The sequence below is a fragment of the Dendroctonus ponderosae genome, unplaced genomic scaffold (genome assembly GCF_020466585.1).
Source record: "Dendroctonus ponderosae isolate FM_Combo_2020 unplaced genomic scaffold, Dpon_F_20191213v2 Dpon_F_20191213_466, whole genome shotgun sequence".
Classification (NCBI taxonomy): domain Eukaryota; kingdom Metazoa; phylum Arthropoda; class Insecta; order Coleoptera; family Curculionidae; genus Dendroctonus; species Dendroctonus ponderosae.
Genome location: NW_026018680.1, coordinates 6,276 through 15,981, shown reverse-complemented (window position 1 = coordinate 15,981; position 9,706 = coordinate 6,276). Strand labels below are relative to the sequence as shown.

Here is a 9,706-nt window from a genome sequence, read left to right as displayed (position 1 = left end):
TTAAAAAACTTCTCAGAAAGCTCTTTCACTCAACTGTTCGCAGAAAACAACGGAGCCGAATTTAAATAGACAAAATTTCACTCAAATCCAAGCAATTTGTCATCATACACCAAATGCTGCTCACCTTTAAAAAAATATCAGATAACAACGGAATCGAGTTTAAACACAGAGCTAGTAGATTCTAAGAAATTTAAAAAAATACTTATTTAATTATACTCTTAATTTATCATTAGTAAATTGAGTAAATTAAAATGAAGGGCACTTCTAATTATGTATGGAAACATTCACAGAATGGTGATATACCTTGGAAACTGAAGCAGCTTTATCCCCCATTTTCACTTTTTAAAACCGTTTGGATGGCACAAAGTATTTTAAAACGAAACAAAAGTCAGTTGACTTTCGAAAAATAACATTAGGACTCATAACCACAAATAAACAGCAAAGCAGATTACAGATTAAGAAGATGATTAAGAAGACCAATTTTAAAGTTGATTTAGCACCGTCGCTAAAGGCCGTCAATTACCAAGACATTTTCAGAAAAAATATCATTTGAACTGGACGTTAGTTCTTTAAATATTATAATTTTTAATTTAAATAAAGAAACGACTGTATTTAACAAGCACGTCAACTTCAGATGTTTTTGATCTCAACATTACATTTATGTGGTTGGTTTTTACATTGTACTCTTCAAACATTGCCAAAAGTCGCACGGCATTTCGCATTAGTGATGAAAGTATCCAAATAATGTTTTTTTGAATTTTTTTGTACTATAGTTTGTGAATATATCACCTTTTCGTTAAAATATCGTTAGTCAGTATAAACTCAGTACAAATCCGCCCTTTAATTGTAACACTGCGCAAAAGTTGATGTCGTGAGCATAGAGAAAGTAAAATAATTATTTTACTTACTCTATTGTTGCGAGTCACCAGAACACAGACACGTAATTTTATATTCATTTGCAGGAGGGTAAATAATTATTTTCATTTGCTTGTAATTATATGACTATTTGTTTAAATGCTTGTAGAATATAAATAATTAATTTTATAAAAGTATACAAAGTGCATATAAAGATATTTGCACTTTGTGAGTTTGATAATGTTGGTGTATTCGAGTTATAACAAGACATAATTATTCGCTTTTTGAATATTTGAATACTCGAATTATTCGAGTTTGGCTCCGAGTCCATATACCATACCCGTTTAAGTAATCATAGATGAAGACACAGACTACATACTATTGATTGATGAAGACAACTAGTTAGTAACATAGATAAAGACAAGTTATTAGTAAGATTAGTAACTAGTTAGTAAGTTTGTTTTGATTAACGTAACCTCAAACTGACTTGCGCATGTCATTTAAACAAGGAGCCGATTGCGATATATGCGCTAGCACTCTTTATGTCTATGGCTTGAACCATAGAATCAGAAAGAGACGAGGAAGACGAAATACCCTTGCTTGAGCTTGTGAAAATTGAGTTTTCTTGCCGCATTTTCTGGCTTCATACTTTTATCTAAATAATGGCTTCCAGCGAAAGCAGCGGGGTTACGACAGGACAGCCCAATTTGCAGAAGCAAGACTTATCAAAATTGGTAAGTTTCGCACGATTTATCTTCTGTGCTCAATTTGCTCATGTGGTCAGTGCCCTAACCTCTAAACCACTGGAAGGCTTGGGTTCATCATTAAATCCAACAAATTTTGTTTATTATGTTGCCATTAACTAATGCTGAAAACGCTTCAAGCGAGTGTAAATATTAGTAGTCCATATGGATACCCGTTGCAATAAGCACTCAGTTTCCTCACTGGTTGATGCAATATTTTAGCAACTACTTCCATTGTATTATAATCCAGATATATTACAGGATGTTACCAAGCTCACGGCTCTATCTCCAGAGGTGATCAGTAGACAAGCTACCATTAATATTGGAACTATTGGCCATGTAGCTCATGGCAAGTCTACTGTTGTTAAGGCCATATCAGGAGTGCAGACTGTTCGTTTCAAGAACGAACTCGAGAGGAACATTACAATTAAGTTGGGTAAGTTTCATCTTAAAATGCTTTTCTGGGTGTAAGGCGAAGCGAGTGTTTATTTGGGTATTTTGAGACACCGCAGTTCCACACCTTTTTTGTTACTAATTTACAATATAAGTTCCTTTTCTGTACAAAAAACGATTTTGCCATCAAGTGCTATCGCAAGCTCAAGTGAATTGCATCCTCAAAGGTGGTTTGCTCGGTTGTCCTCCAAAAGCGTCCTTCGTTGTTCTTTTTTTGTACTTTATTTCCTTTTTTTCAAAATAGTTTTTCACACATATCTTTCTCTTTGAATGTTGAATGCGTTTTCTCCTGTTATAATATTTCGTTTCTCATCCAGGTTTTACGTTATGTTCCTGCATTTTTCAGCAATGTGTTCTTGATCTACTGTGGCGCTTTACGCAGTAAATTTATTTTCTCCAGTGCTTTCAGTTTTTTCCTCTATTAGTCTTGTGAGATGTTTCTGTTTATAGCGTTGATAACGAATTCCAATTTTCCATTTAATTAGAAAAAGTACGTGAGGAAATTAGCTATTTCCAAACACAATGTTGAGGCAAAATACGTAAATAGACAACTAGAAAAGTAGATAGGTTTAGTAAATGTTGCCAATTTAATCCTTTTTTAGTCGCCATAGAATATGATCTGCGCTGAATATTTTTTCCACGCATCATTTAAGCTGTTCACACAGTGTTTCTTTTGAATTGCTATTTTTCAGATCCAATTGTTGACGATTCGATTTAAAACCTATCACCAGATGTATAGAAATTATAACCGGTCTCCTAAAAGACTTTGATAATTTTAACCGAACGCTGAATCGACCACGTTTTCTGAATCAGTTTGTGTGTAAAATGGAAGCTATATCATCTTTCTGAAACTTGTCTAATTATTAGCTCGGAGCTTTTTCTTTCGATTACTAGTCATTTTCTGAAATTCAAAATGAATTGATTTTTGTTTTGTTTTTAATTATAGACAAGCTACAGTACGATGATAAAGGTTTCATCACTTGGCCACACAGACTGAAAGGAGTTTCGGTAGATATCGGCAAGGCGATTGACAATCTCGAAAAGTGGGAACAAAGGGGACAGAAAAGAAATCGGAGCTTTTTACGCACAAAAGAATATAAAAGGAACTTCGAAGTAGAAGCAATCGAAGCTGTGGAATATGACGAGTTAGATAGAGAACATTTGTTTTTTATTAAGTGGAAAGGATGGCATAGCGAATCTAACACGTGGGAGCCTCTAGAGAACCTCAACGCTGATGTTCTTTTAGAGCAATTTCTCTCAAATTATTTTAAAGATGATGTGTTGAAGGCGTTGTCTGACAAGTTTGATATTGGTATAAGTTCCGTTAGCAATGAGCAGCTTCTGAGTGTGGTTCCAAATGGGGAGCTTGCAAACGTTATCAGTAAACTGAATGCTCAGAAGCAACTTCTCAAGTTTTTGAATATGCGCTTTAAAGTACAAGGTACCAAGAGATATGAAGATGGCAGGAAGGCTTTGTTAACCTATTTGCTACTGTTGAAAAGAGAGCAACAATTCGCCAAGATCAGTCGCTGGGAGAGCCTGATAAACAAGATGGACAAGTCAGAGGCCCCGATTTCAGTGGAAAACAACGCTGACCTGGAGTTTCCTCCAGATCACTTCTGCTACATCAACGATTACGTTCCAACTGGTAATATTGAATTTTCCACCATTCCCGATGTGCATTGTGAGTGCCAGGAATGCGGCCCGAGCAACAAATCCTGTTGCGGCAAGCAATTAAATAGAGCATATACGTATACACCGCGTGGCAGAATAAACGTGAATCCAGGCTTTCCTATTTTCGAATGCAACAAATTCTGCAAGTGCACCTTAAGTTGCCGCAATCGGGTTATTCAGCATGGGCGCAAAGTTCCTCTATGTATTTTCCGTACGTCCAACGGCTGCGGTTGGGGCGTGAAAGTAATGAGAAAAGTCCCCTGTGGGGAATTCATTTGCGAGTATGTTGGAGAGGTGATCGACCATGATGAGGCAGAGCGCCGAGGCAAAGAATACGACGCAGAAGGCCGCACTTACTTATTCGATTTGGACTATAATTCCAGTGACAATTTATATACAGTGGATGCGGGCGTTTATGGCAACGTTTCGCATTTTATAAACCACTCATGCGAACCCAATCTGGGAGTTTACGCCGCTTGGATCAATTGCCTGGACCCAAACTTACCCAAGCTGGCCCTGTTTGCTTTAAGGGAAATTCAAAAAGGAGAGGAACTGTCGTTTGACTACATGATGAACATCGATCAGCCTGTATCGAAGACGCCAGAAAAAAGCAGGCCGAAACTGCAGACTCCTGATAAAACGACCGCGCAATCTAATCGGCCTTCTTGTAAATGCGCTGCTGATAGTTGCAGGAAGTATTTGTTTTAGACATTAGGAACAATCGACGACAAAGAAAATTGAAAGGAATCTGGACGGAAAAGATTCGCGTGGGTTAAGGGCGTAGATTTAGCGTACTTTGATCAATGCTAATAGCAATAGCTAAGCGAAACTCAAATTGGGCATGTCAAACCATGTCCATTGTTTAATTTTTCGCGTTGAAAAATTCCATTTTGTTGTAATAGTTTATTGTTAACACCTGTATAGACATTGTTAACACCTGCAAATCATTTGTTACCCTTAAGTGAAAGTTTACTCAGTGTTATTTAATTACTGTTCGGCCGAGTTAATTGATGTTTTTTTGTTAAGTAGGATAGAAGTTTTAGCAGATTTGTTATTGACATTAGCATGAGGTAATTTTTATAGCCACTTTAGTTGTTCAATCTCAGATTACTTCAGTGAATGCCCGTTTATCATACATTACATTTTTGGTCATAAATTTTAATACTTGTGTTTGTTTGGAATAGAATAAATTGACCATTAAAGTTAACGTTATTGTAGTGGTTCCTAAATCTATGCTGCAAAGCATTGGCTCCCAATTTGATCATAAAGTAAGGGTTGACTGTTGATTAGAGTAGCGCAGTTTATTCAAGCGAGTTGATGTTTTATCTAAAGTGGGGTGATTGTCCAGGTTATGCCAATGCGAAGATCTACAAGTGCGACAACCCAAAGTGCACTCGGCCCACCAGCTTCATTTCGGGATCATCCTCAAAAGACGACAGTTTTCCTTGTATACGTCCGGCCTGCTCTGGGCGGTTCCAACTAATCCGTCATGTTAGTTTTGTGGACTGTCCTGGGCACGACATTCTTATGGCCACAATGTTGAACGGAGCCGCTGTGATGGATGCTGCTTTACTATTAATTGCAGGTAAAAATTATTAACGTGACAAGACTAAATTCTATTTGTTATTCTTCGGCTTTGTGATCGTTAAAGGTACATTATACGGGGTATTGATGAAGAAACCCGGGAAGGAAAACATTTGTCAACTGGTTTTACCTTCAGGAGTTTTTCGCTCCTCAATAGAACTCAACTAAAAAATATTTCTTTACAGAAATAGTTTTGTCCAATAAAACCACATTATAATGGGTATAAGCAAGCTTTGGGGAAGCAACTATAGTTTCTTTCAAAAAGCTTGCTTAAACCGTGCTTATCACACACCCATCACTTCAATGCAGTTTTATTCGACAAAACGTTTCTTTGCACTAGGCCTCTGTTATACCATAATAATTATTTTTTAGGTAACGAGTCGTGTCCTCAGCCACAAACCAGTGAGCATCTGGCTGCGATCGAGATAATGAAGCTTAAACACATTCTAATATTGCAAAATAAGATCGATTTGGTCAAAGAGGGACAGGCCAAAGAGCAGCACGAAGAGATTGAAAAGTTCGTCCAAGGAACTGTTGCGGAAGGGGCCCCGATAATTCCTATATCCGCTCAGCTGAAGTACAATATTGAGGTGTGCCCCCATACAGTCGATTGTTTCCAGGTTTTTCAGCTGGTAATTATTGTTTTAGGTTCTTTGCGAATATATTGCAAATAAGATTCCGATACCCCAACGCGACTTCACTTCGCCCCCTCGTCTGATCGTAATTCGGTCCTTTGATGTTAACAAGCCGGGCTGCGAAGTTAATGACTTAAAGGGAGGTGTAGCTGGCGGTAGTATTCTTCGCGGAGTCTTGCAAGTAGGGCAGGAGATCGAAGTCAGGCCCGGTTTGGTCAGCAAGGATTCTGAAGGAAAATTGACTTGTAGGCCCATTTTTTCCAGGTAATGCGCTAGTAGTTGCTCTTTTGCAACGCTGAAGCCGACATATTATTTTCCAGGATTGTCTCTTTATACACTGAACAGAACGAGCTGCAGTTTGCAGTACCTGGAGGTCTGATCGGAGTGGGTACCAAGATTGAGCCGACGTTGTGCAGAGCTGATCGTTTAGTAGGCCAAGTGCTCGGAGCAGTTGGAGCCTTGCCCAACATATTCATCGCCCTCGAGGTATTGAAAAGCATGCCAATTAAACCAATAGAGTTTAATATTCGATTCAATTTCAGGTGAGCTACTATCTGTTGAAACGACTGCTCGGCGTCCGTACCGAAGGGGACAAAAAGGGAGCAAAAGTACAGCGGCTAACCAAATCTGAAGTACTGTTGGTCAACATCGGCTCCTTGAGTACCGGAGGTCGTGTGGTGGCTACTAAGGCCGATTTATGCAAGATTGCGCTAACTAATCCAGTTTGCACGGAGATTGGCGAAAAAATCGCCCTTAGTAGAAGAGTGGAAAAGCACTGGCGTCTCATCGGATGGGGACAAATCAGAGGAGGGGAGACGATAGAACCTTCAGTTAGCTAAAATAGGAATCGAATAAATAACAATACTGAATTATACAGTTGCATCAATTATCTATGAATTATAAAGTGGTTTTAGGTTTTCTTTATGGACTCACGAATGTTTTCAGATTTCAAAATATATGCGATTTCCAAACAGTTGTGTGTTTAGCAGACGGCAATTTCCGCTTTACATTTTTGCTTGATTAGGTTTACCCAGTGTTGATTCTTTCAAAAAGAGGTTGCGGTTGAATTAATACAAAGCTTTTGGACAACTTAAATTATAATTTTCAAGGTACACTGCTTGAGAAAAACCACCCTCGGATAATCACAGTTAAATTGCAATTTACTGATTGAGTGATTCATAGTAACCTGTACAACTGAGATACAATTAAACATTAAATATATGAAAATTATACAATATAATAGGTCACGTTGACTCCAATCGATCTTAGCACAATAGGATTTTTAGAATACTTAGTGACCACGTTGATTACCTTTACTGCGCCGGAATGAGTATATTTTCAAAACATGAATCCATGGTGGAGCCTAATACGTAATTACAAATACTTGTAGAAATCCCATCAAAACTAACACTTTTATTTTAAATATTACAGAGATTTTCCGATCGAAGATCGTCATTCAGTATTAACGCTTTCCGTTATTCAAATTTAGTGATCTAGGTGGTATTTTAAACGTCGAAGCTGCTTGCTGTTGCATTTGGTACGCTAATGGATGTATTTTGAAGCCAAACAACCTGAAACAGTGCAGGAAAATTGGTAAGCTATTTGGCCTGATTGTATATAACACGTCTTACCTAGGAACAAATTGGTTGGTGGGGCGTTTTGGTCTGTATTCAGGATGAACCATGAAGAGCATATGTGGGAAGCCGGTGCCAAAATAGGCGCCGTCAGTATGATGGTGTCTTGATGACTTTGGTGTATACACATCCATACATTTTGGACAGTAGCACTTTACCATTGCTTCTCCTTAAGTAAAAAAAATGTATCGCTTTCGTAACAAATCTAAGGAGTATTTCAAATTTAAGTGTTGGGTTTAACCCTGCAGTCAAAAGTCTAGATAAAGGGGTTATTTGTTATAATGCACATGAAAGGAAAGCCTTTTTTTCTGAAAATTATATATAAAAAACCCGAACTACTCTTCTACCAAGGCTAGTTGTTAAGTAAAATATTAAGTTAATGGTTTTTTGGTTAAAGATTATTTACAATTTACACATACTTCCTATGTGAATTGTGAGCAACTCTATATCTGACGAGGCCACGAACAGCTTGGAAAAAAGTGGTGAATGGACCCTTCGATTATATCTAGCTTTTTACACTTTCATTAAACCCATTAAGTCACTAGGCTTTTAGTTAGATTAATACAGATCAGAAAACCAACACTATTCAAACTGATGAAGAAAATTAGTTCAGTATAAGCTTTCAAGCGAACCTCTAGATTCCAGCCATATGATGTGAAAAATAAACAGTATTGGACTTAAGGGTTAAAATCGGCTTTAGTGCATTTATTAACAACCACAAAATGAACTGATGGCTTCTTTTAAGCTTTAAGTTAATTGTCTCCAGATAACGATTTTGTGGTTTCCCCATGTGTAAGTACTTATTCTCTTTCACAATTATTTAATTTAAAGGGTGTTTTGAAACTGCAAAGTTCTTATGGAGAAATTTATTTCATGTCTTCTCATTTTTTAATGGAGTAAAAGCTTCTAAAGTGCGCAATTCTACAACCTTGAAAGCAAGTTTTGTTCCTTGTTACAATTGGACAAGCCTTTCAAGCCAGAAGCAAATGATCTAATAGGCTTTTGAAGCTTCAAAGTGCCTTTCCTCGCGAAAATAATGTTGCGGTTTGTCATTTTTCCCAGAAGTCCTTCATATATAAGTAGGCTCTTAAAGAACACGAGTGTCCGATCTCGGACGCTAATGAACTGATAGTGTTTTATCGTTTCGAGACCATAGTTGGGCAAATTAAACGAAGCTAATCGCACTAACCTGGAACATCTGAGAGCCCCAATGGTAACATATGTTGAGATTCACAGTAAACTCTCGGACAAAAGCCATAATCTCCTACTTGATATTTTTCAATCATCTGGGCAATTCCTCGGTTTGTTAATATATACCTGGCATGAATCAAGCCATAAAGCATTTCAGCAGCCTGCTCTATTAGATCCGACTGATTGGGATTGTCGTCTAGTTCATCGTCTGAAGTGCAAAAAATGTCTTTCGAAATGAAACCCATAGAAATTCAGCATGTTGCCCTAGGGCCAGTCAGGACTTACCAGGTTCTAGATCTAATATCATATCTAACGCCTGCCTATAGTGGGGTACCTGTTCATTAAGTCCAGTTAAATTGAATTTGTCCTGTATATAGTCTTCGTCCACCTAAAGCAAACACCCATCAGTGATGGCCAGTAGGAATACATGTGACTGTTTACCTCGCAAAAGAACTCGTTGCCGCGAAGGCCGCAAAACCACGAAATCCATGAGACTTCCTCGGAACTGCTCATTTTTCTAAAAAAAACATTAATTAAAAAAACACTTTTTCTAGACAAGAAATTTGATTAATGTCACTTCTAAAGATTCGCACTATTCGATTCGAATTGACAGTCAATTCTCTATACCCCCCTGAACATTCAAATGGCGAGTGTTAGACAAAGACAAAGAGCTAAACCAACCTAAACCAACTACGCAAAATGAACATGATCACAAAACTTGACCCAGCCTCTTTTTTAGGGTTTTAGTGCAACTTGAAAGGCGAATTGGTCCTTTCGACCGGGAAAATGTCTCGAAAAAAACCCAAAAAATTACGCAGTGGAATACTGCAGACCACAAAAGCCTACATTGAAGAGTATTTACCTTTTGGTGCCTTGGTTAGCCACGCTTACGATCACTTCATCTACAACTAAAGGAAAGCAGTCTATGCGACATCTG

General features: G+C 37.8%; 2 protein-coding genes across 8 annotated transcripts; one reads left to right on the top strand and one right to left on the bottom strand.

Annotated features, from left to right (window-relative positions):
* The first annotated feature begins 1,375 nt into the window (after window positions 1–1,375).
* LOC125504404 (eukaryotic translation initiation factor 2 subunit 3-like) lies at window positions 1,376–6,917 on the top strand. 4 transcript variants are annotated; one of them, XM_048666299.1, is made up of 7 exons: window positions 1,402–1,589; window positions 1,860–2,034; window positions 5,074–5,310; window positions 5,682–5,899; window positions 5,958–6,208; window positions 6,265–6,430; window positions 6,487–6,917. In XM_048666299.1, exons 1-7 carry the CDS (start codon window positions 1,518–1,520, stop codon window positions 6,781–6,783), a joined length of 1,416 nt encoding a protein of 471 aa, XP_048522256.1. In that variant the 5' UTR covers window positions 1,402–1,517; the 3' UTR covers window positions 6,784–6,917. The 4 variants fall into 4 exon arrangements, with proteins under 4 accessions (XP_048522253.1, XP_048522256.1, XP_048522255.1 ...); XM_048666300.1 differs by lacking the exon at window positions 1,402–1,589 and adding an exon at window positions 1,749–1,802; XM_048666296.1 differs by lacking the exons at window positions 5,074–5,310; window positions 5,682–5,899; window positions 5,958–6,208; window positions 6,265–6,430; window positions 6,487–6,917 and adding an exon at window positions 2,998–4,932 and having other exon boundaries at window positions 1,376–1,589.
* Window positions 6,918–7,023: 106 nt separating this feature from the next.
* On the bottom strand, window positions 7,024–9,706 carry LOC109539727 (casein kinase II subunit beta). Of its 4 annotated transcripts, none has more exons than XM_019907678.2 (6): window positions 9,632–9,706; window positions 9,211–9,286; window positions 9,055–9,157; window positions 8,768–8,977; window positions 7,576–7,747; window positions 7,024–7,515 (listed from the first exon to the last, which is right to left on the bottom strand). In XM_019907678.2, exons 2-6 carry the CDS (start codon window positions 9,280–9,282, stop codon window positions 7,407–7,409), a joined length of 666 nt encoding a protein of 221 aa, XP_019763237.1. In that variant the 5' UTR covers window positions 9,283–9,286; window positions 9,632–9,706; the 3' UTR covers window positions 7,024–7,406. The 4 variants fall into 4 exon arrangements, with proteins under 4 accessions (XP_019763237.1, XP_019763235.1, XP_019763234.1 ...); XM_019907676.2 differs by having other exon boundaries at window positions 8,768–8,995; window positions 9,632–9,703; XM_019907675.1 differs by lacking the exon at window positions 9,632–9,706 and adding an exon at window positions 9,451–9,620.

Excerpts from the sequence above, each read along its gene's own strand:
- LOC109539727 (XM_019907674.2), bottom strand. The coding sequence starts at position 9,476 with ATGTTCATTTTGCGTAGTTGGTTTAG. Across the intron at positions 7,748-8,767 it reads GGGGCTCTCAGATGTTCCAG|GAGAAGCAATGGTAAAGTGC; the intron begins GTTAGTGCGATT and ends TTTTTACTTAAG. Across the intron at positions 7,516-7,575 it reads ACCAACCAATTTGTTCCTAG|GTTGTTTGGCTTCAAAATAC; the intron begins GTAAGACGTGTT and ends GCACTGTTTCAG.
- LOC125504404 (XM_048666296.1), top strand. The coding sequence starts at position 1,518 with ATGGCTTCCAGCGAAAGCAGCGGGGTTACGACAGGACAGCCCAATTTG. Across the intron at positions 1,590-1,859 it reads AGCAAGACTTATCAAAATTG|GATGTTACCAAGCTCACGGC; the intron begins GTAAGTTTCGCA and ends GATATATTACAG. Across the intron at positions 2,035-2,997 it reads GAACATTACAATTAAGTTGG|ACAAGCTACAGTACGATGAT; the intron begins GTAAGTTTCATC and ends TTTTAATTATAG.